This window comes from Nycticebus coucang, chromosome 7, assembly GCF_027406575.1.
Source record: "Nycticebus coucang isolate mNycCou1 chromosome 7, mNycCou1.pri, whole genome shotgun sequence".
Taxonomy (NCBI): domain Eukaryota; kingdom Metazoa; phylum Chordata; class Mammalia; order Primates; family Lorisidae; genus Nycticebus; species Nycticebus coucang.
The window spans coordinates 132,943,322-132,968,868 of record NC_069786.1 but is presented as its reverse complement, the minus strand read 5'-3'; the positions used below and the strand labels follow the sequence as shown (position 1 = coordinate 132,968,868).

Below are 25,547 nucleotides of genomic sequence, written 5' to 3'. Positions count from 1 at the left end.
TAGTTTTCTTTATAGAGGTCCTTCACCTCCTTCGTTACGTATATTCCTAGGTACTTCATTTTCTTTGAGACTATGGTGAAGGGAGTTGTGTCCTTAATTAGCTTCTCATCTTGACTGTTATTGGTGTACACAAAGTCTACTGACTTGTGGACATTGATTTTATATCCTGAAACATTACTGTATTTTTTGATGACTTCTAGGAGTCTTGTGGTTGAGTCTTTGGGGTTCTCTAAGTATAAGATCATGTTGTCAGCAAAGAGGGAGAGTTTGACCTCCTCTGCTCCCATTTGGATTCCCTTTATTTCCTTGTCTTGCCTAATTGTATTGGCTAGAACTTCCAGCACTATGTTGAATAGTAAAGGTGACAGAGGACAACCTTGTCTGGTTCCAGTTCTAAGAGGAAAAGCTTTCAGTATTACTCCATTCAGTAAAATATTGGCTGTGGGTTTGTCATAGATAGCTTCAATCAGTTTTAGAAATGTGCCACCTATGCCTATACTCTTCAGTGTTCTAATTGAAGGATTAGATGAAAAGGATGCTGGATTTTATCAAATGCTTTTTCTGCATCTATTGAGAGGATCATGTGATCTTTATTTTTGCCTCTGTTAATATGGTGGATAACGTTTATAGACTTACGTATGTTAAACCAGCCTTGCATCCCTGGGATGAAGCCTACTTGATCATGATGAATGACTTTTTTGATGATAAGCTGTAATCTATTGGCTAGGATTTTGTTGAGAATTTTTGCGTCTATGTTCATGAGTGAGATTGGTCTGAAATTCTCCTTTTTGTTTGGGTCTTTTCCTGGTTTTGGTATCAGGGTGATGTTTGCTTCATAGAATGTGTTGGGGAAGATTCCTTCTTCCTCAATTTTTTGGAATAATTTCTGCAGAACAGGGATAAGCTCTTCCTTGAAGGTTTGATAGAATTCTGGAGTGAAGCCATCTGGACCAGGGCATTTTTTGGCTGGAAGATTTTTCATTGTTTCTTTGATCTCAGTGCTTGAAATTGGTCTGTTCAGGAGCTCTATTTCTTCCTGGCTGAGTCTAGGGAGAGGGTGTGATTCCAAATATTGATCCATTTCTTTCGCATTGTCAAATTTCTGGGCACAGAGTTTCTGGTAGTATTCAGAGATGATCTCTTATATCTCTGTGGGATCAGTTGTTATTTCCCCTTTATCATTTCTGATTGAGGTTACTAGAGATTTTACTTTTCTATTCCTCGTTAGTCTGGCCAATGGTTTATCTATTTTATTTATTTATTATTTTTTTTTTTTACATAGTTTTTTTTTTTTTTTTTTTTTTATTGTTGGGGATTCATTGAGGGTACAATAAGCCAGTTACACTGATTGCAATTGTTAGGTAAAGTCCCTCTTGCAATCATGTCTTGCCCCCATAAAGTGTGACACACACTAAGGCCCCACCCTCGTCCCTCCATCCCTCTTTCTGCTTCCCCCCCCCATAAACTTAATTGTCATTAATTGTCCTCATATCAAGATTGAGTACATAGGATTCATGCTTCTCCATTTTTGTGATGCTTTACTAAGAATAATGTCTTCCACTTCCATCCAGGTTAATACGAAGGATGTAAAGTCTCCATTTTTTTTAATAGCTGAATAGTATTCCATGGTATACATATACCACAGCTTGTTAATCCATTCCTGGGTTGGTGGGCATTTAGGCTGTTTCCACATTTTGGCAATGGTAAATTGAGCTGCAATAAACAGTCTAGTACAAGTGTCCTTATGATAAAAGGATTTCTTTCCTTCTGGGTAGATGCCCAGTAATGGGATTGCAGGATCGAATGGGAGGTCTAGGTTGAGTGCTTTGAGGTTTCTCCACACTTCCTTCCAGAAAGGTTGTACTAGTTTGCAGTCCCACCAGCAGTGTAAAAGTGTTCCCTTCTCTCCACATCCACGCCAGCATCTGCAGTTTTGAGATTTTGTGATGTGGGCCATTCTCACTGGAGTTAGATATCTCAGGGTTGTTTTGATTTGCATTTCTCTAATATATAGAGATGATGAACATTTTTTCATGTGTTTGTTAGCCATTCGTCTGTCATCTTTAGAGAAAGTTCTATTCATGTCTCTTGCCCATTGATATAAGGGATTGTTGGCTTTTTTCATGTGGATTAATTTGAGTTCTCTATAGATCCTGGTTATCAAGCTTTTGTCTGATTGAAAATATGCAAATATCCTTTCCCATTGTGTAGGTTGTCTCTTTGCTTTGGTTATTGTGTCCTTAGCTGTACAGAAGCTTTTCAGTTTAATGAAGTCCCATTTGTTTATTTTTGTTGTTGTTGCAATTGCCATGGCAGTCTTCTTCATGAAGTCTTCCCCCAGACCAATATCTTCCAGTGTTTTTCCTATGCTTTCTTTGAGAATTTTTATTGTTTCATGCCTTAAATTTAAGTCCTTTATCCATCTTGAATCAATTTTTGTGAGTGGGGAAAGGTGTGGGTCCAGTTTCAGTCTTTTACATGTAGACATCCAGTTCTCCCAACACCATTTATTGAATAGGGAGTCTTTCCCCCAAGGTAAGTTCTTGTTTGGTTTATCAAAGATTAGGTGGTTGTAAAATGTTAGTTTCATTTCTTGGTGTTCAATTCGATTCCAAGTGTCTATGTCTCTGTTTTTGTGCCAGTACCATGCTGTCTTGACCACTATGGCTTTGTAGTACAGACTAAAATCTGGTATGCTGATGCCCCCAGCTTTATTTTTGTTACAGAGAACTGCCTTAGCTATACGGGGTTTTTTCTGGTACCATACAAAACGCAGAATCATTTTTTCCAAATCTTGAAAGTACGATGTAGGTACTTTGATAGGAATGGCATTGAATAGGTAGATAGCTTTGGGAAGTATACACATTTTAACAATGTTGATTCTTCCCATCCATGAGCATGGTATGTTCTTCCATTTGTTAATATCCTCTGCCATTTCCTTTCTGAGGATTTCCTAGTTTTCGTTATAGAGGTCCTTCACCTCCTTCGTTAGGTATATTCCTAGGTATTTCATTTTCTTTGAAACTATGGTGAAGGGAGTTGTGTCCTTAATTAGCTTCTCATCTTGACTGTTATTGGTGTATACAAAGGCTACTGACTTGTGGACATTGATTTTATATCCTGAAACATTACTGTATTTTTTGATGACTTCTAGGAGTCTTGTGGTTGAGTCTTTGGGGTTCTCTAAGTATAAGATCATGTCGTCAGCAAAGAGGGAGAGTTTGACCTCCTCTGCTCCCATTTGGATTCCCTTTATTTCCTTGTCTTGCCTAATTGTATTGGCTAGAACTTCCAGCACTATGTTGAATAGTAAAGGTGACAGAGGACAACCTTGTCTGGTTCCAGTTCTAAGAGGAAAAGCTTTCAGTTTTACTCCATTCAGTAAAATATTGGCTGTGGGTTTGTCATAGATAGCTTCAATCAGTTTTAGAAATGTGCCACCTATGCCTATACTCTTCAGAGTTCTAATTAGAAAAGGATGCTAGATTTTATCAAATGCTTTTTCTGCATCTATTGAGAGGATCATATGATCTTTATTTTTGCCTCTGTTAATATGGTGGATAACGTTTATAGACTTGCGTATGTTAAACCAGCCTTGCATCCCTGGGATGAAGCCTACTTGATCATGATGAATGACTTTTTTGATGATAAGCTGTAATCTATTGGCTAGGATTTTGTTGAGAATTTTTGCATCTATGTTCATGAGTGAGATTGGTCTGAAATTCTCCTTTTTGTTTGGGTCTTTTCCTGGTTTTGGTATCAGGGTGATGTTTGCTTCATAGAATGTGTTGGGGAAGATTCCTTCTTACTCAGTTTTTTGGAATAATTTCTGCAGTACAGGAATGAGCTCTTCCTTGAAGGTTTGATAGAATTCTGGAGTGAAGCCATCTGGACCAGGGCATTTTTTGGTTGGAAGCTTTTTTATTGTTTCTTTGATCTCAGTGCTTGAAATTGGTCTGTTCAGGAGGTCTATTTCATCCTGGCTAAGTCTAGGGAGAGGGTGTGATTCCAAATATTGATCCATTTCCTTCACATTGTCAAATTTCTGGGCATAGAGTTTCTGGTAGTATTCAGAGATGATCTCTTGTATCTCTGTGGGATCAGTTGTTATTTCCCCTTTATCGTTTCTCATTGAGGTTATTAGAGATTTTACTTTTCTATTTCTAGTTAGTCTGGCCAATGGTTTATCTATTTTATTTATTTTTTCAAAAAACCAACTCCTTGTTTCATTAATTTTCTGAATGATTCTTTTGTTTTCAATTTCATTGATCTCTGATTTGATTTTGGATATTTCTTTTCTTCTACTGAGTTTAGGCTTAGATTGTTCTTCTTTTTCCAATTCCATAAGATCTCTTGTGAGATTGTTGATGTGCTCTCTTTCTGTTTTTCGAATGTAGGCATCTAAAGCGATGAATTTTCCTCTGAAAACTGCTTTTGCAGTATCCCACAGGTTTTGGTAGCTTGTGTCTTCATTGTTGTTATGCTCAAGGAAGTTAATGATTTCCTGTTTTATTTCTTCCTGCACCCATCTGTTATTCAATAGAAGATTGTTTAATTTCCATGCCTTTGTGTGGAGTCGAGCATTTTTGTTAGAGTTGAGTTCCACCTTTAGTGCCTTATGGTCTGAGAAGATACAAGGTAAAATTTCAATTCTTTTGATTCTGTTGATATTTGTTTTGTGTCCCAGGATATGATCAGTTTTGGAGAATGTTCCATGGGGTGATGGGAAGAATGTATATTCTTTATCTTTGGGATGGAGTGTTCTATATGCGTCTATGAAGCACAGTTGTTCTAGGGTCTCATTTAAGTCTCTTAAATCCTTGTTTAATTTCTGTTTAGAGGATCTGTCCAGCTCTGTAAGAGGAGTGTTAAGGTCCCCTGTTATTATGGTATTATCAGATATCATATTGCTCAGACTGAGTAAGGTCTGTTTCAAGAATCTGGGAGCATTTAAATTGGGTGCATAGATATTTAGAATTGAAATGTCTTCTTGTATTTTTCCCTTGACCAATATAAAGTGACCATCTTTGTGTTTTTTGACTTTAGTTGCTTTAAATCCAAGTGTATCTGAAAATAAGATTGCAACTCCTCTTTTCTTCTGAATTCCATTTGCCTGAAAAATTGTCTTCCAACCCTTGACTCGGAGCTTTAATTTGTCTTTTGAAGCCAGGTGTGTTTCTTGCAGACAGCAAATGGATGGCTTGTGTTTTTTAATCCAGTCAACCAATCTATGTCTCTTCATTGGGGAATTCAAGCCATTAACATTTATTGAGATAATTGATAGGTGTGGTAGTATTCTATTCGTCTTATTTTGTGAGAGTCCATTGCTTAGTTTTATCTTTTGCATCAGTGTGGAGGTTTGGTTCTGTCCTTTAATTCCTGAGTTCTTACTTTGCTGCTGATCCATTGTGGTGGTCAGTGTGCAGAACAGGTTGAAGTATTTCCTGTAGAGCTGGTCTTGTTGTGGCAAATTTCCTCAATGTTTCTATATCTGTAAATGATTTGATTTCTCCATCAATTTTGAAGCTTAGCTTAGCAGGGTACAGAATTCTGGACTGGAAATTGTTCTGTTTAAGTAGATTAAAGGTAGATGACCATTGTCTCCTTGCTTGGAAAGTTTCATTAGAGAAGTCTGCGGTCACTCTGATGGATTTGCCCTGTAGGTCTACTGGCGCTTACTCCTGGCAGCTTGCAGAATCTTTTCTTTTGTCTTGACTTTGGACAGGTTCATCACAATGTGTCTTGGAGAAGCTCGGTTAGAGTTGAGGCGACCTGGGGTCCGATAGCCCTCTGAAAGCAGTGTGTCAGAATCTTTGGTGATGTTTGGGATATTTTCTTTTATAATATTCTCTAGTATGGCTTCCATTCCTCTGGGGCATTCTTCTTCCCCTTCTGGAATTCCTATAACTCGTATGTTGGAACGCTTCATAAAGTCCCATAATTCTGACAGTGAACATTCTGCTTTCTCTCTCTTCTTTTCTGCCTCTTTTACTATCTGAGTTATCTCAAAAACTTTGTCTTCTACCTCTGAAATTCTTTCTTCTGCATGGTCTAACCTGTTGCTGATACTTTCCATTGCATCTTTAAGTTCCCTGATTGACTGTTTCATTTCCTTCAGCTCTGCTATATCCTTTTTATATTCTTCATATCGTTCATCTCTGATTTGATTCTGTTTTTGGATTTCCTTTTGGTTATTTTCCACTTTATTAGCAGTTTCCTTCATTGTTTCCATCATTTCTTTCATTGTTTTCAACATGTGTATTCTAAATTCCCTTTCTGTCATTCCTAACATTTCTGTATAGGTGGAATCCTCTGCAGTAGCTACCTCATAGTCCCTTGGCGGGGTTGTTCTGGACTGGTTCTTCATGTTGCCTGGAGTTTTCTGCTGATTCTTCCTCATGGGTGATTTCTTTTATCTGTTTCCTTGCCCTAATTTTCCTTTCACTTCCTCTTGCTCTTTAAGTTCTCGTGCCTGTGGACTAAGGGTTACAGGACCAGAAGTGTGAGAAGGTTTAAGAGCAAAAAAGGGATGAAAGAAAGGAGGACCGAGTGATAAGAAAAAAAAGAAAGATAGAGAAAGGAGAGTGGGTGGGTAAAAGAAATATTGACAAAAAGAAGAGAGGCACAGAAAGAGGGAGACAGAGCAATATAGGTGTACAGTAGGGTGCTTTGATAGAACCTTAAAAAAAAAAACCACCTTCTGGAACCGCCCAGTTGGGTGGTTCCCTTGAGGTCAGCAGCTCTTTGCTAACCTGATCAGACACAGTACCCCACCTCCACCAAGTAGAGAGGAAAGACAAAAATGCTATAAATCAAACCAAAACAAGCAAACAGAAAACTTTACGGGATAAAACTGGCTGGAAAAACCAAATAATAGCGGTAGAAACACTAACAATAATGAAGTTCTAATTATTGAAATAGGCAGCAATGGGAAATTATAATTAAACTAGAAAAATTGAGAAAGAAAAAGGATCTGTATGGAAAAGATTGAACTTAAAAAACAAAACAACAATTCACAACATCAAAATAAACAAAAAAAAAACAACCAGAATAAAAAAAAAAAAAACACAACCAAAAACAAAGCAGTATGTATATGTTGTTGAATATTGTCTGGGCAACACGTGGTCTTCTGGGGTATGAGATGTTAATCACAGTTCTGATACGACTGGAGGCTGCTAGTTTCTCAAACCCCAGCAGGTAGACACCCTAAATCTCTCTTCAGCCCACTTAAAAGGCACTTTGAACTTGTTCCCTTGCTGAGCAGAAGCTTTCTCAGGGAAGTGCTTGTTGCTGGAATCACTGCTGAAGTGGCTATGCACTTACCCTGTGTGTCAAAACTGGTCTCCCTCTGCCCCCGAGGGTTAGGGCTGCAAGGCGGCTCAGACTCCGCCGTTAGGCTACTTGGTCGCTGGGTTACCAGCTCCCACCCAATTCCAGCTCTGCGACCCTGAGGGCGGAGCTTGCCGGGGCAGATGGCTCACAATGGCTCCCTGTGACCCAGAGCCAAACACTATTAGCTCCGTCTGGCTCAGCGGCTCAGAGTGGGGCCCTAGACAAAGGCCAAAGTTCTCCACACTCCCGCTCAGGCTCTCCCTAAGGCAGTTCAGCTGAGTGCCAAGTCCAAAGACACCAAAACAGTTCACAGGTAAGGCCTTTCTGGTTTGCAGTCTCGCTGCTACTGAACTTACAGTTGCGGGCGGGTTTAGACGGATTGAACACACACGACCACTTGCCGGTTTTTCACTGTTTTAGTCCTCCTCTTGGGGTCCAGAAGTCTCTCGCTGACTCCCCGTATCCTCTCAGGGGTGATGATAGGCATATCCCACCAGCCAGAGATGCCTGGAGTCCTATATCCCCAGACTCACGGTGCCCAGATGCAAGGAAGCTGTTACTCGGCTGCCATCTTGCTCCGCCTCCAGATTAGCCATATTTGGATGCAGATCTGAGAGTGCAGTGAAGGTCCTCGATGCAAAAAATTTTGCCATTTTGTAATCGGAAGCTCGCTAGGCTGACTGCTCCTCACTCTGCACAGCCGCAGCCTCACCACCCAACCCGCCCTGCCGCGGGAGCTCCACCGCTTCTGCTCGGCGCTCTTGGCTTACCGTCACATTTTATCTGAGCAACTTGATTTCTTCCAGCTCCATGATAGTAGGTGATTTCAACACTCCTTTGGCAGCGGTGGATCGATCCTCCGATAAGAAGCTCTCATAATTTGTTCCACTGTCCGACTTCCTTGTGGTAAGGAGAGATGGTAGTGAGCCATTGTTTATCATCCAGAAAACCACCACAGCTGCAGCCGCGCACACGCATAGCACAGCCAGCAGCAAGCATCCGCGGGAGAGAAAACCGGGAGCGTCAGGTGCAGAGCGCTGAGACCGGAAGCCCTGGACAATGTGCCTTGCCACGATGGAAACCAGGCAGGAGGCCAGCAGGGACCAGAGCGCCCACCCGCAGCTTGGCGCAGAGCAGAACGCTGGCAGCACGCAGACCGGGGACAGAGGCACGTGGAGAGGGAAGCCCGGCTGCAGCGGCTAGTGAGGAACAACTTTATATCACTTAGGCAAAAGGCTTTTAAAACTATTTGGTAATAATGGAAGTGGTTATATTCAGAAATCACACATATATCAACATGGGGCATAAGTTGTCTAAAGAGCTTTGCAAGTACTTACGTTGTCCTTAGCTCATACTCTATCGGGTGTTATATTTTGTTATACCAGATGCCCAATATGTGTACTTACAAAGTAACTTTTACCCTGTATTTTCTAAATTTCCTCTTCCCTCAGACTGTATAATAAGATGTGGCATCAGACCCAAGAAGCCCTCAATTCTTTGCTTGATAAAGAGTCTCAGAAGATGATAGAGACACAAAAAAATCAAGTTTTCTTCTTCCAAATGTTAGCCACCTTCTACATAAAATATGTGCAGATCTTTAGAAACCTGGAGACCGTCTATGACCAGATGGTCCATCCTCAGAAACGAGCGCTGATCCGGAAAATACTGGATGGCGTGATGGGCCGTATCCTGGAGCTGAAGCATGAAATGGTCGAACTGGAATTAACCGAGTTTCACTATTTTGATGACGTTCTGCAGGACCTCAAGTTGGCTCCTGTGAGTGCTTGGTTGTTCTCTTTTACTATTTTTCTTTTTAGTTTCTTTTGATTGTTAACAGGGTAAGCAGGCTAGTAATATTCTACAGACTTTCAGACGTATTTGCTAGTTGTTTGATGTGTTAAAAATCTAAGAATTTTCCTTCAGTTCCACTATTCTGTACTGGAAGGATGGGACTCCCTTCATTTTGGGTACAAATGAATCTTGGCACAGTTCTCGGGACTGTTGGGCACTGAGGTTGTTATGGTCTCACCTGACGCCATGGTTCTTACCTGGGACTGTTGGAATGGAGTAAGCTGGCCCTGTCGTAAATATGCTGTGGCAAAACCCTCCCAGCATCCAGTAGCAGGGCCCCTTCCTCTTTCCGTGGGAACACTCTCTCTGTAGCCTGTTGGTTGCGAGTCCCTTATTCCTAGATGGGTGCGTTTCCTCCTTTGCTTTGAGTCCATGGTGACCCAGGGGCACGTATGGCTTATGTGCTCTGACAGAGCATTCAGGATAATGTTTCTCAGAGGGATTGGCCCAGTCCTTTGGTAGCACTTCGGCACTCCTGAGTCCTGACCTTGGACTGGTAAATATTCCTCTGACCGCCACTAATTTGAAATATTTACTAATATGCACAAGTGAAGGATAGAAATTTACATTTGTTGTGTAAAGAACAAGTTTTATAACAAAACAAATTAATTTTCCAAAGAATTTTTGTCATGGGACAATTTTGATAAAAATGATTTGGTCTTCCCAATTATTAGAAAAAATCGTGACCGTTTATATACAATTAGAGGATCTGCTAATGATGTCCACAGCTCAATACTTTGCTATGGCAATTTGAATCTTTATTTTAGGTAGTATGAGATAATGTTGTATTTCTTTAAAGAAATTCATTAAGGAATCCTTAGTTAGGGTCATGGTGATAAGAATTCCCGAGATTTTGCTTTACTAATTAAAACAAGGGATGTGGTTCTGATTTTCCTTTTGACTTTCTCCGTGTCTCCCTGGGGAGCGCAGTCACTCTGCTGGCCTCACTGTGTCTCTTACATGGGAATGGGAGGTGACGCAAGGCTCTGATGTGCCCATCCTTACTGTATATTTCAAATGGATTTGAGTCCTGGAATTGTGACCAAAATGTTTTGTTGTTTATTCTTTCTCTTCTCTAGCAACAATTAGACATTCCCATACCCAGGTATTTTTTGAAGGAGAAATTGGAAGCAATAAGAGAAAGAGAAAAAATCCTGGCTCAGCTGTTACTTGAGTGTGGATTAGCTGCAACTGACATGGTTTGTATATCATTCTAGTAAGTGTTATTCCATAATCTATACAACTTCCTTTCTCTGCGGCTCCTAATTGAGTGAGAAACAATTGGGTTATTTTTGATTTAAAGAGAGAATTCCTCTCCCTTTATACAGTACATAAGAAGTTGCATAACTTTTGGACATGTTTTTGGTGGTACATAATCATATTTCCAGAGCTTAGAAACAGAGATAAAGATATAATGTTTTGCTACTTAAATCAGTATCTGTAACACGAAGCTGATTATCAACTCAGTTTGATTTTCCATTTCAACTTTACTTAGCTAAAGTCAGAATCTAGACATTGTTCATATAAATAATTAAGTGCTTACATAACTTACTAGGAACTCAAAAATCTAAAAATGATAATTGGCCTTTTTTAACTTCAAGTTGATGACACTTGGCTCCCCTCAAATGGACTGTCCATGGAGAAAAGGAAAGAAAATATTTTAAAGCTCTCTCTGGAAAGCAAAGAACATAATTCTGTCAGTTCCCTACCTCAGTGCTGTCAATGTCCCCAGCTCCTGAGCGGCTCTGCCTTCTGGTCTCACAGCGACCATAGTCCTGACTCTCACAGTCACGTCCCTTGACGTGACTCACTGCCTAGGAAATGTGTGCTTCCCTCCTCTGCCTGGTCGTCATGACCCAAGCAGCAAGGAGGCCATCCAGAGTGGAACGCTGCAGAGTGAAGGGCGGCCTGTGAGTAACGGTGCTGAGACTGCAGGGACAGACCAGGCCTCACGGGGCAGCAGGCCCAGGTCTTCCTGCAAACAGGTCCCACTGGGTATTGCTATCCTGGGCTGTGGATTTAGGAACATTCCAGAATATGCCAGGGATACTCAGAAGATAGGTGGAGTGCACGCCCAGCGTTGGGCAGCCCAGCACTGCCTCTGGTTTCCCTCAGGCACAATTTACGCTGGATGGAGGGCTTGCCTGTCCCACTGACACTCCTTCCCACCAGAGTGGGACCCATTCTGCAGAGCCCAACTTGACAGAGCTTCCCTCCCAACCCACAGTCTTAGTCCATTTTCCGTTGCTATAACAGGACACCACAGACTGGATAATCTACAGACAACAGAAGCTTATTTTCCCCTTGGTTCTGGAGGCTGGGAAGTCCAAGACTGAGGGTCACATCTGGTGAGGGCCTTCTGGCTGCTGGTTACATGGAGGGGGAGGTGTCACCTGGTGGGAGAGCTCATGAGACAGCAATAAATATGGGGCCAAAGACATCGTTTTATCAGGAACCCTCTCCTGGGATTATAGAACCACCCCATTCACGAGGTCAGAGCCTCTTGAACGCAGCCTGCTAGAGGCCCCACCTCTCAACACTATGGCCTTGGGTATTAAGTTTCCAAAACAACCTTTGAGGGACACATTCAGACCACCGCACCCACGTAACTTGAGATGACCTCTCCCTCCTGTGCCTCTCCCAAGCAATAATGGCCTCTTTTCTACATTATTAATTTTTTGATGGCGGGTCCAATACCAGCTTGCTCAGAGTCATCCAGACATCCTTTCACCCTGGGCCGCTGTGTCTGTGCGTTCTGTGCACACATCAGTCAGAAGGAAGCACCCGCCTCACCTGGTCCCTTCTTACCTGGCAGTGAGGAGCCCTGCAGGGTTCACTGAACATCTCGTTGGGGAGCCCGGAGAAGGGAGGTGACAGTGCACATGCTGTGGTTGCTTGGCGGCTCCTCCTGCCCACTGTCCCTGTTCGGTTGTGGGTCAGCAGCAGGGGCCTTTCTCTACTTGCCTTGCCCACCGCCAGCCTTCTCACTTCATCATGTGAGCAGTTCGCGTCCAGCACAGCCTCACTGCAGGGACACCAGCAGAGCACGGGGGCTTCCAGCTGACAGCCCTGGGCATCGCTGCCACTTTCTCATGCCCTTTGGGGTCTTCCGGGACCCCCCTCCTTACCTTAGGCGGCTTAGTTCTTGATGTGTGTATACAGTGTATGTGCCAAGAAGAATTTTGACAAGTGCAAACTATTGTCTGTCTCCTACGTTTGTGAGGCTTAATATCCACTATTGGGCCTCCTTAGCTGCTCGGAAGTCTTTGTAATGTGGCATACACTGCTCAGGATTTCTGAGGATTACTCGATTGTGGCTGTGCTTGTGTTGAGAATGACCGCACAGAGTCTAAAGGAAGCATACACGGCACTGACCCGAGCTGGCTGGGGCTGCGTCCTTATGACCTTTCACACACAGCATCTGATTTGTGCCAGAATACTGTTCATTTCACTCCAACACGCAAGCACATTATTGAAAGTGTGCACTCCCTGCAAATTTGAAGCAACAAGACCTTACTGAAAACAAACCCCAGAGAAACTGTGACGTGAAGGAGTTTCCCCATGAGCCTCACAGCCCAGGTGCCGCACTGAGGTGCCATATTGGGCAGTGATGGAGGCTTCAGTGGGAAGAGGCCCCATCTCTGTCCACACGGGCTCTCCCTCTCTACCCACAGGGACTTGTGTGAGTTACTTCACATCTTTGGTCTTTAGTTTTCTTAACTCTTAAGTGGTCACAGTAACACCTGCCTTGGGGTTTGCTTTTGTGAATTTGATGAGCTACGTATATATATATATATATATATAGAGAGAGAGAGAGAGAGAGAAAACGTCTGGCACCCATAGCTTCTCAATCAGTGTTCCTTCCCTCTCCTCAATCCTCCTGTGCCCCACCCCCGCCTTGTTACATGGAGAAGTGATTGTCCTAGGAAGCAGTGGCCCAGGTGATAGCCCCTGACTCGCCAGGCCCTAGCCCCTCACACCCCAGCCTGATACTGCGGCCGTTGCTGCCCTCTGGGTGGTGGAGATGGACTCCACCTGCACCTCGGTGCCTCAACATGCATTGCTTCTCTGGGAACACCGTGGGGCCTCACCCTGAGCTCACCCAGAGCTCTCACAGCCTCGGGAGGCACCCACAGCCCTTGTTCTTGTCCCCATCGTCAAAAAATAGCCTAGCCCATCGCCCATCTTGACCATCACTGCTCCACCGGAAAACTCCCAAAACAACATCTTCCTGCATGAGCACAGGTCCCAGCTTATCTCAGTTCTAATAGTGCTGCTCATGTTTGAATATTCTAAAACGCAGATTTATAGATACTAGAAGCCATTCCATAGATAAAACTAAATGCTCCTGTAATGATTTTAACATTAGTCCTATTTACTAGGTCATTCTGCGATTGATTTTAAACTCAGCACTTTACTTCATCTATATTTTACATTTTAATATCTCACACTAGAGATATGCTCTTAATTTCCATGTCTCTACTATCAAGTTAATGAAACATTGACAGCAATTTCGAGTTTCACTGAATCCAGCTCCCTGACAATTGTAGTATAATTTGCTGCCAACCTAAAATATCATGGCACTAATTAGTATTTCTTTCACAAGAGCAGAGAAAAGCTGTGGGGTCCTTACATTTGGGATCCCAGCATGAGCATGGCACGTTAATATACGTAATTCATTAGGAAAATGAGTAATGTCGAGCGGCTCTCAAACTCTTATTGGCTGTGGGGACTCTAAGCAGGGTTGTGTTAGAAGTAAGCACATGACGTGTCTGGGATCAGTTGCTGTGGCCAGCGTGTTTAAACATTGATTTATATGAACTGGGTTTTGTGTTTGTTTTTGTTTGTTTGTTTCCAGAAATACGGTGCAAAGAGTATCCCCTTCGGAGAGGCAGTTAAATTAATCCAGATTTCTGAGCGGGCGCGGCAAGGTCGCCTGAGAGCGCTGTTCATGAAACAAATCTATATGCAAGAATACAGGGCGAAGCAATTCAAGTTACTTGGCGAAAAGGTGGCAGACACGCAGGCCGCAGCGCTTCGTATTCAGAAGGTACAAACAGTGGGCACTTGGAGTTGGGGACACGGTGTCCTACACAGTAGGGCTGTGCCAGTTTCAGGGTTGAGCTTCAAAACTCAAAGCCCCCAGATCCCACCTTTAACAGAACTGGATTGAATTCCTCAAAGGTGTATTAACTTACTCTGAGGAAGTCATTAACTGAGTTTGGTCATGTTTGAAAATTTTAATTCTAAATAAGTATTAAGCTCAGGGCATTTTATTCCACTATTGCTAAAGACCATTGGTAATTGGTGGAAAGAACACTGCCAAAATTCGGTAAGGATCTAAATGTTAAATGCATTTTTGAAAAATATATTCACATGTGGACAAAGAACTACAGAATGGGGAGCAAGCCTTAGTACCTGGTAGTTTGCAGAAGATACACTGTTTGGAAATTCTAGCAACCATAACTCACAAGCAGAATAGCAGGGTTCCTTCTGGAAGGAACTCTTGAGGTTTCCTTTCCTCAGTTGACCGCCATTGACTTTTAATCCATCTTTTTTCAAGTGGAAGCTGGGGTCACTTGTGGGGAAATGCCAAAGATGGCAGCAACTTCCCACAAATTAGAATCAGCTCAGACTGAAAATACAAGGAGGCAAAGAGCCAGAAGATCAGGACCCTCTGTCCCAGCCATGCTGAACTCGCACAGGGAGGGGATCAGGACCGTCTGTCCCGGCCATCCTGAATCCTGAACATGCACAGGGAGGGGATCAGGACTGTCTGTCCCAGCCATCCTGAATCCTGAACACGTCAGGGGAGGGGATCAGGACCATCTGTCCCGGCATCCTGAATCCTGAACACGCAGCGGGGAGGGAATCAGGACCATCTGTCCCAGCCGTACTGAATCCTGAACACGTCGGGGGAGGGGATCAGGACCGTCTGTCCCAGCCATCCTGAATCCTGAATACGCAGGGGGGAGGGGATCAGGACCACCTGTCCCAGCCATCCTGAATCCTGAACATGCACAGGGAGGGGATCAGGACCGTCTGTCCCAGCCGTCCTGAATCCTGAACACATTGGGGGAGGGGATCAGGACCGTCTGTCCTGGCCTCCTGAATCCTGAACATGCAGTGGGGAGGGGATCAGGACCATCTGTCCCGGCATCCTGAATCCTGAACACGCAGGGGGGAGGGGATCAGGACTGTCTGTCCCAGCAGTCCTGAATCCTGAACACGCAGAGGGGAGGGGATCAGGACCGTCTGTCCAGCCATCCTGAACACGCTGGGGGAGGGAGGATAAGAGATTTTTTTTTTCTTCTAAGTTTCTCTGGGGATATAAAGTTTTAGCATCGGAGTTAAAAGTTTCAGTTGTACAATTCTTGGAAGTTACCATGTGATATTTCCCAACATTACTTTGGAAATTTTTCTTTTAAAACCCTAAAGTGCCAGCTTTAGATCTGGCCTCACACTCCTGCTATCTAGAATTTTCTCTTGAAGAAACTCCAGAAGGGGAATCTCACTAATGAGAATTATAGGTCAGTTCTGTGACTCATTCTTTAAAAAAAAAAAAAAAAAAAGCTTGGTGATCTCAGAAGAAAATCTATTCCATCAACACACGTCCACAGCCTGACATTTATGACCCTCCAGACATTTGAAATGTGCAGTTTATTTTATGGAGAAACTGCATGATGAGGTCTTTATTTTTGTACCTATTAAACAAGTAACCCATGTATTTATTTTCAGGTTTGGAGAGGTTTCCGTCAGTATAAGAAAACCATAAGAGAGAGAGAGGAGGAGATGATATTCCTGGGTATGGTAAGTTCTCTTAGACACAGGATCTGCTTTTCTTAAAGACAGTAGCACATGTAAGACTTGGGTCCTTATAGCTGGTTTTTGAGGGAAGAAAGGAAAGAATAAATGACTGGAGGGAAGGAAGTCACCTGCGTTTTGCAGAAGCCTGCCCAGGGGTATCTGAGGAGATCAGGGTTGTGTCCATTCACACATCCCTGTGGGAGGCAGGGATGCTGCACGGGTGGAAACAGGCTCTCGGCCATCACGTCTGCTCTTCCTGTCTGATGTCAGCAGGCACCTTATCAGGTTTGCAGTCATGAGAATGAGCTTGCATGGAGGGATCACAGGCTTCTTTTCGGTGGGGCAGTCTGCAGTGATCACTGAATCAGAGTTGGAAGGCTACATTCGTATCTATTGCCACGTGATATAACGACACCTGTTTGTTCTCTCTGTGGGTCAGGAGCCTGGGCACAGCTTCACGGAGACTGCTGCTCAGGATCCCCCAAGGCTTCAGTCAAGGTTCAGCTGGGGCTGTGGTCTCATCTGAGGCTCAGTGGGGAAGGATCTGCTTCCAAGTTTGTGTGGGTTTTGGAAGGATTCAGTTCCATGTGGGCTGTAAGATCATGGGCTGCAGTTTCTATGCCAGCAGTTAGCAGGAGGCCAGCCCTAGCTTCTTGCTGTGTGGGCCTTTCCATGTGGCAATTGCTTTATCAAAGCTAATGAGGGGAAGAAGCCTGCTTAAAACCTTATGCAAATGACTACAGAAGTGGGCAGGGTCTTGTGGCCATCTCAGAGTCTGTCTGCCAGGGCTTTCCCTCACTACCTGCACATCAGGGGTAAGGCCCCCAGAGGAACTGGCTTGTCCTCTACCTGAGCCCCTCTTGAACATAGACGCCACCCTCCCTCCCCCGACTGCCTTATAGGGGAGGTCATTCTGTTACATCTTCAAAACTTCTTCTTTTTATTTAACTGAAATCTGCCTCCCTAGAGATCCCACTGACTGGCTAGGGCTCTGTCTGCTGTAGTAGCTCAGAATGTCTCTTATTTCTTTTACATGATAACCCCTCAAGTATTTAGAGGCAGTTCTTCAGCCTCACCTAAGCCGACTCTTTGCAAAGCTAATTATCACCAGAGATGGGGACCATTCCCAGTGAGGGCTTCTTTGTTGACTTATCAGTTTTCATTAAAGGACATTGTAATTTTTAAAAAGAAAAGAACAAGAACAAAAAAAAAGAAAAGAAAGAAAGAAAAGAAAAAGAAGAGAAGCCCTTTAGGACTTGATCCGGCATTGACTTGCAGTCTGTTGTACTGGACTACATGGCTTGATGCACCCTATTTAAAGCTCAGATAAAAGCACTAAAACAGGAATATCAGTAAACACAGTGGCCACGTCTTTGGAAATACCAATAATACATAAGGCTCTGGTGAGACTGATCAAGAACAGAAGAAAACAATATGAAATATGCAGGATTTAACAAAAGGCACTGACTAGTAAGTTAAAAACTGGTAGATAATGTCATGAACAAACTGTGGTCATAAAATCAAAACGCTGAACAGAGAAGACTGTCTCGGGAAGCGTGAATGTCAAAACTGACCAAAGGGGAAGGCACCAAAATAAACCAATCGCTGTAGTCAATACTGAAAAGATTTCTGAAGTCCAGTGTTCATTTGGGTCTCTTAAGAGCAGAGGCCACGAGGGAGTTGGACATCCAGGAGATTTGTTAGGAGAGAACAAAGGAAGAGCCAGAGAGAGCCAGAGCGGCGTCAGCTCCTGAGAGAGGCCGGGCGGCTGAGAAAGGGGCAGGAAGGAGGGCTGAGTAGGAAGAGTCTCAGTTTCAATAAAGAAATTTAAATTGCTTTGAAAAGTCTGTGCTACCAAAAGAAAAAAAGAGGCAAGACTCAAAAGAGATACTCAGTTGGGGCAAGGTCCCAGGGCAAGTACAATCTCAGGGATTGCCGAGGGTTTAATCGCCCTCCTTCCAGAGCCTAGTTTATCTCATTAAAAACACAGAAAGCACTTGTACCTTTATGCCCTGCAGTGCTCACCCTCGGGATTGCTTTACTACCAAAAAATACAAATATGAGCAAGGTTTACAGTATGTAGATGTTCGTATTAGGGCAGTGTAGTTTCCTACTAATTATAAGAGACTGGTAGCCAGAAATGGTTAATACAGTTTAAATATATCATTGTACATTGTTATAAGTGATGTTTTCAAGTTTCTTATGACATGTACAATATCATGATCTTACCTTTCATTCTTTTATTTATCTGACATCTATCTACAATAAACATGCATTTTATGTCCAAAAAATTACAGATAAAATGCATATTCAAAATTAGGGGAGAAAAAGATATGCACCGTGCTTTAAATAATACATAGCTTTAAAAATTGAACCTGAATGGGCGGCGCCTGTGGCTCAGTCGGTAAGGCACCGGCCCCATATACCGAGGGTGGCGGGTTCAAACCCGGCCCCGGCTGAACTGCAACCAAAAAATAGCTGGGCGTTGTGGCGGGCACCTGTAGTCCCAGCTACCCGGGAGGCTGAGGCAAGAGAATCACTTAAGCCCAGGAGTTGGAGGTTGCTGTGAGCTGTGTGATGCCACCGCACTCTACCGAGGACCATAAAGTGAGACTCTGTCTCTACAAAAAAAAAAAAGAAAAAATTGAAACTGAAGTAATAGCCAATTTGCAATACATTTTCCCAATTCTGTGTACTTATCAAAGGTATATCTCAGTAGGATGAAAATTGGAACGTATGATTTTGCCTTTACTCTCTATTTGTAACAAGTTATAATCAAAGAATAAGAAGTAAAAGGTTAAAGAGTAAAAATAATAATTGCAATTTGTGGTTTTTAGCCAATATGGGGACGTGACTCTTCATTCTTTTCTGTTTATGTTTAAGTGTTATTTATAATACTGCATTCCTGTTCTCTCTTTTAGAGAAAATAAATTAAGTGATCGTCATGGTAGGGGTGAGACATCGGATCCCTTTATTCAGTGATCAACCATAAACATGACCATCTGAGCCATACTTTAATTAGCTCTTCTTATAAAAGTATTAAATTTTTTCTTAGATATTAGGATATAAAATAAATTATCTTACAAATAGTGTTAAGTATAGCTAAAATATAATTTAGTTCCATCTTCAGGGACTAAAAGATAGATGACATGGCTTCCATTGAAGCACATTTGCTTTTAGAATAGCTGACTTGGCTGTGGCTCCCCAGCCTGACTCCCCCTACAGGGACAGCCTCTATGCATTACCTTTGTTGTCAACACACAATTATTTTTCTTGAAAAGAAAATTTAACTTTATATCCCAGAAACTTGAAATTGCCTAGTTTCCTGCTGAATGGGCATTATATCACCACACCTGCATTTATAAAGTCTGCCTTTAAAATATGGGAAATCCTACCAGAAGAAAATAGATGATTTAAGAAGTGGTTTTATCACTTAATATTCTTAATTTCACTTTGATCTTTGTATTTCAAAGATAAGTCGATGGTTTTCTTTGTTTTTTTTTTTTGTTTGTTTTTTTTGGAAATTGAAAATCCCTAGTGGCCTCAGCCCAGCTTCTGCTTTATAGCTAGATAGATGTGCTACCAGGATCATGATGAGTCAGCAATTCCTTGCACTTGTTATGATTTTGCAGTTATGAACTGTAATTCCTTGCAGTCATTATGATTTTTATGAATTTGTATGATTTCACTGGATGGAAAGAGGGGAAATTCTGACCTAGGCTATAACTTGAATAACCCTTGAGAACATGCTGCTAAGTAAAATAAGCCAGTCACAGGCAGACAACTATTGTATCATCCCCCTTACATGAAGTATCTAAAGTAGTCAAACTCATAGAAACAGAAAGTAGATGTTGGTTGTCAGGGGCTGGGAGGAGGAAGAAAGGGCAGTTATTGTTGAATGGGTATAGAGCTTCAGTGTGAAAGATGAAGAGTTCTAGAGACCTGTTGCATGGAAACGTGAATATAGTTAACACAACTGCAAAAATTGTTTGAATGGTAAATTTTATGTTATGTGTAGGGTTTTTACCACAATTAAAAATGTTTTTAAAAATTCACTGGGATGTTGAAATGTATATTGAGATGGTTCCATATATATCAGACTATTTGCCAGTGGTCAAAATACAACTTAAAAATTAAATGAGATGCTACTGTACTTCGTTGAACCTAAAATAGCATCAACTGCAAAATGCATCATTATTTTTATATGCAATTAAGAAGAAAATGGTGCCAAATAAAGCAAAAACCACCCTTGATTATAATACACATCTATCCCTAATTTCAGATATGTTAAACTGTAAAAAATGTATATCTTAAAATTGGTAAAGTAGGGTAAGTTATGTCAGTCTTATTAGGAAAAATAGAAAGTTTTTTTTAAGTATACTTACTGGCAGGGTTATGATGAGTTGTTCATTCTCATACACAAGAAGTTAAATTGACTTAGCCTTTCTAAGAGCCAGTTTGCAAGAGGCAACAAGATTCTTAAAATATTTATGTGCTTCACCTTCAAATTCTTTTTGCCTTAAGGTAATTATCAGAAATAGAGATTTGTGCATAAAAGTTCTCTACAGTGTTTTTTTAATAATGAAAAATTAGAAATAACAAATTCTAGTATTCTATAGTAGGTATATGGTTAAATAATATGTGGTAACCCTACATAAGATAAACATTAAAAAGTATGTTTATAATTAATTATTAACAATGTGAAAATGCTCAAGGGGAAATTCAGGATTCAAAATTAGACATACAATTTGACTTCAGCTAAATATATACAAACATCCATGCACACACAAAAGAAAGAAAGAAAATATGCCACATTTGAATACAGCTCATGTCTTAATGTGTGAATTTTGGAAGATGTTTTTGTCTGCAATTTCTGTCATTGTCTGTAGTTGCTAAAATGATCAGATTTTAGTTTGTTAATTAGAAAAAAATGCCCACTTAAAAGTAAAAGCAGATCATCAAAATGGTGGAACAGAAGCAATCTGGCTTCACTCCCCACCAGAGAAAACCAAAATCCAATATTCAGCATGAAGATTATCACCAGGAATATCCTAGATCTCAAATCTGTGGATAAGACAACCCCTAGTTCCACAGAGAAGTGAAAAAACTCTGAGAAGATATAAGAGAATCAGACTTCTATACCCATGACCTCCTCCCCCAGTCTGCCAGGCATCACATGCATGGAAAATTGTTCTTAGTCTTAGAGTTTCTACACTGAAAAAACAGAGATCAAGGTAGACAACCAGCCTCCCCTTGAAGGAGAACTACCCCTGTGTCTACCCCAAGGAAGCATCGTGAGTGCCTATAGGGAGAAAACTTCCTGAGGGCAGCCAGAGACAGAGGAGGGAGACAGGTCTAGCACCCCCACCCACAAAACTCGTCTCTATCTCACCCAAAGGAAACACCAAATCAGAGGGGCTATTCAGCAGCACCACACTGCAGGAGGCATGTTCCACAGGTCCCCTGGGCACAAACCACTAGCCAGCCTTCCCACAGTACTGAAGTATCACCTTTAGGCTGTCTCCCGTTGGGTGGAGCAGTGCTCAGACCATTTGTTAGAACCAAGGCAAGTCTGGACTTACAGTGCCATCTAGTGCTGAAGAGGAGGTAATGACCTAGCGTAAAAGAAATTCAACAGGTAAATTGCAAAGAACCTCTAAGCAAACATACCAAAAAAGCCCCAAAAGAAGACTGGAATTCAAGAAGACTGGAATATATAACTTATTCTTTAGTGAAGATATAGGCATGTGTCCAGAAGAAACAGAAAACAGGAAACCATGATGTCTCCAGAGAGACAAAACAGGAAGCACGTGAGCAATCATAACAAAACAGTGGCATGTGAGGTCTTAGATAGAGAATCCAAAATAGTAGAAATTCAGCAAAGTCCAAGATAACACAGAAAAACAGTTCAGAAATTTAGTGGAGAAATTTGACAAAGAAAGTGAAGTAATAAAAAAAATCAAATCCTGGAACTAAGAAATACATTTGCTAAACTGAAAAATGCATTAGAGGCTCTTAATAGTAGGATGGATCAAGCAGAGGAAAAAAACATTAATGAGCTCAAAGATAGGCTATTGAAAATACACATTTTGAGGAGGAAAAATGAAAAAGAATGAAGAATGCTTGTAAAATATGGAAAATTACCCCAAAAGAGCAAGTCCAAGAACCACTGGTATTCAAAAGAGAGTTGAGAGTAAACAAGGGCTAGGGGAAGTATTCTAAGAATAATGCCAGAAAACTTCCCAAAACTAGAGAAAAATATAAATATCCAAGTACAAGAAGATCAAAGATCATCAAGCAGATACAACCCAAATAAGAATATCCTAAAATCATATAATAATCTAATTTTCAAAGGTCAAGGGCAAAGAGAACGTCCTAAAAGGAGCAGGAGAAGGGAAGAAAATAACATATAAAGGAGCTCCAATTCATCTGGCAACAAACTTCTCAATGGAAATCATATAGTCTAAGCAAGAGTGTGATAATGTACTCAAAGTGCTGAAAGAAAAACTTGGCAACTGAGAATACCAACCTGCAAAGCTATACTTCAAGCATGAAGGAGAGAAAACAAAAGCTGAGGGAATGCATCACCACCAGACCCACCTTGCAGTTTTCAGGCTGATGAAAACTCTTCAGTCTGAAAGAAAAGAACATGAACAAGCAAAAATAAAACATTTGAAGGTATAAAACCTACTGATAAAAGTAAGGTACACAAACTCATAATACTCTAATACTGTAATCGTGGTATGTAATCCACTCGTGGGTCATTTTGAAAATTTTGTGATACACACAAATCAAGAAACATAAAATCTGTGCAGACAAAAACAAATGAAGCACTCCCAGCATACCAATAAGCCAGGCAAGGTGAAACTTGCATAGGTGAATCAGAAAGAAAGCTGTTGACTGTGTTCCTTAGAAGTGAAATAACGGATCTTAACAGTCTGTCTAAAAATTTTCATAGTAACCCACATAGCTCTAGTATGAAGACTAAAAGACAAATCTTTCAAAAATAATAACTAAAGGAACTTACTAAGAATAAGCAATATAAAAATGTAAATTGAGAAACAAAAGTCGAAATGTGGTAAGAGGGAATAGAGATAAAATGTAAAGATTTTTAGGGTTTCTTGGTTTATTTAGATTCCTTTCTTTGTTGTAAAAGATAAGTTATCTATTTAAAATATTCATAATATCTATTAAAAACAAAAACCTATGTGCTAAAAATAAAAAGCAATAATTTAAAACATATACCCATGGAAAATCACTTAATCACAAAGGAAGATAGTATAAAGGAAGAAAGATGAGAGGTTACAAACCAACAAGGAAACAAGTAACAAAAAGGCAGTCATAAATCCTTACCTATCACTACTGATGTCGAATATAAATGGACTAAGTTCTCCAATTAAAAGAGAATGGCTGAATGGATATAAAAGCATGACCCAACCATCTGCTGCCTACAAGAAACCGATTTCACTTATAAAAACACACATAGACTGAAATCAAATGAATGGAAAAAGATATTTCATGCAAATGGCAATTTATAAGAGCAAGAGTAACTATATTTCTATTACATAAAATAGACCACAAATCACAGATTGTAAAGGGACAAAAGAGGTCACTATATAATGTCAAATTGGTCAATTCATAAAGAGAATACATGGTATAATAATTCTAAATATAAGTGCACCCAACACTGGAGCACTCAAATATATAAAACAAACATTAAGTGGTCTAAAATGAGATATAGGCTGCAGAATAATAATAGTACAGACTTCAGTACCCTATTCATGGTAATGGAAAGTTCATCCAAACAGAAAATCAACAAAAAAACTACACACTAAACAAATGGACATAACTGACATTTACATAACATTTCACTCCGTTGTTCCAGAACACACATTCCTCTCATCAGCACATGGAACATTATCCAGATGAACCACATGTTAACACCACAAAATAAGTCCCAACGAATTCAAAAAAATTCTAAATAATGTCACATGATTCTTCTGTCAACAATGGAATAAAATTAGAAATCAGTAGTAAGAGGAACCTTAGGAATTGCATAAACACATAAATTAAACATGTTTTCAAATGAGTGTGCTGATGAAGAAATTAAGAAGCAAATTAAAAAATGTATTAAAACAAATAAAAATGGAAACACAGCATACCACAATCTATGCAATACATAATAAGTAGTTCTAAGAGAGACGTTTATAGCCACATATGCCTACATCAAAAAGTGGAAAGATCTCAAAGGACTTGATAATGCATCTCAAGAACTAGAAAAGCAGGGACAAACAAAACCAAAATTAGTACAAAGAAAGAAATCATAAAAATATAACAGAAATAAATTAATGGAGACTAAAACAATGCAAAAGATAAGTAAGTTGAAAAGTTGTTTTTAAAGGTAAAATTGACAAACTTTTAGCTAAACCAATGAGGAAAAAAAGAGAAAAGACTCAAAATAGGAAATACAAAAGCTAGAGATAAAAACTGACACCAACAAACTACAAAGGATCCCTAGAGACTAAAGTGAACAACTATAAACCAACAAATTGGAAAGCCTAGAGTCAGACAGACTCCTGGGCACATTCAGCCTACCAAGATTGAACCATGAAGAAATAGAAGCCTGAAGAGACCAATAGCAGCCGACAAGTTCAAAGCAGCAATAAATACATCTCCCATCAAGGAAAATCCCAGAACCTGATGGATTCACTGCTGAAATCTACCTAACATTTAGGAAGGGACTAACACCAATTCTACTGAAACCACACAAAAACACTGAAGAAGATACAGTTGACCCTTGAACAACGTAGGTTTGTTGGTCTGCTTGGGTCCACTTACTTGTGGATTTTCTCCTGTCTTTGCCGCCCCTGAAACAGCACAACCGACCCCTCCTCTTGCTCTTCCTCCTCCTCATCCCACCAGCATGAAGATGATGTCGAAGACTTTTATGACCATCCATTGTCACTAAGTAAATATTTTCTATTCCTTAAGATTTTATTAACACTTTTTCTACCTTACTTTATTGTAAGAATATAGTGTATAATACATTTAACATACACAAATATGGGTTAAATGCCTGTTTATGTTAACAGCAAGATTCCCAGTCAACAGGCTATTAGTACTTAGGTTTGGGGGGAGTCAAATGTTATATATGATGATGGTGCAGGGGTCAGCACTCCAACTCCCATGTTGTTTAAGGATTAACTGTACTTCCAAACTCATTCTACAAGGCCAGTGTTACCCTGATACCAACCAGCCAAGGATACAACCAAAAAGAAAACTGCAGGCCAATATGCTTCATGAATATAATAATAAATGAAAAACAAACAAACAAGAAAAACCTCAATAGAATACTAGCAAAGTGAATTCAACATCTCATTAAAAGGATCATTCACCATGATCAAGTGGGATTCAGACCAGGGATGCAAGGATGATTCAACATATGCAAATCAATAATTGTGGAACATCACATTAACAGAACCAAGAACAAAAATCCTATGATCATTTCAATTAGATCAGTGGTTCTCAACCTTCCTAATGCCATGGCCCTTTATAAT

At 40.9% G+C, this 25,547-nt stretch overlaps 1 protein-coding gene across 1 annotated transcript in view; it reads left to right on the top strand.

Moving 5' to 3' along the window:
* IQCA1 (IQ motif containing with AAA domain 1) overlaps positions 1-25,547 on the top strand; it is a 164,955-nt gene that overhangs the window by 8,220 nt on the left and 131,188 nt on the right. Inside the window, exons 2-5 of the mRNA XM_053596990.1 lie at positions 8,784-9,108; positions 10,263-10,382; positions 14,042-14,233; positions 15,922-15,993. Of these exons, the coding sequence (XP_053452965.1) occupies positions 8,784-9,108; positions 10,263-10,382; positions 14,042-14,233; positions 15,922-15,993 (709 nt within the window). The remainder of the gene's footprint in view (positions 1-8,783; positions 9,109-10,262; positions 10,383-14,041; positions 14,234-15,921; positions 15,994-25,547) is intronic.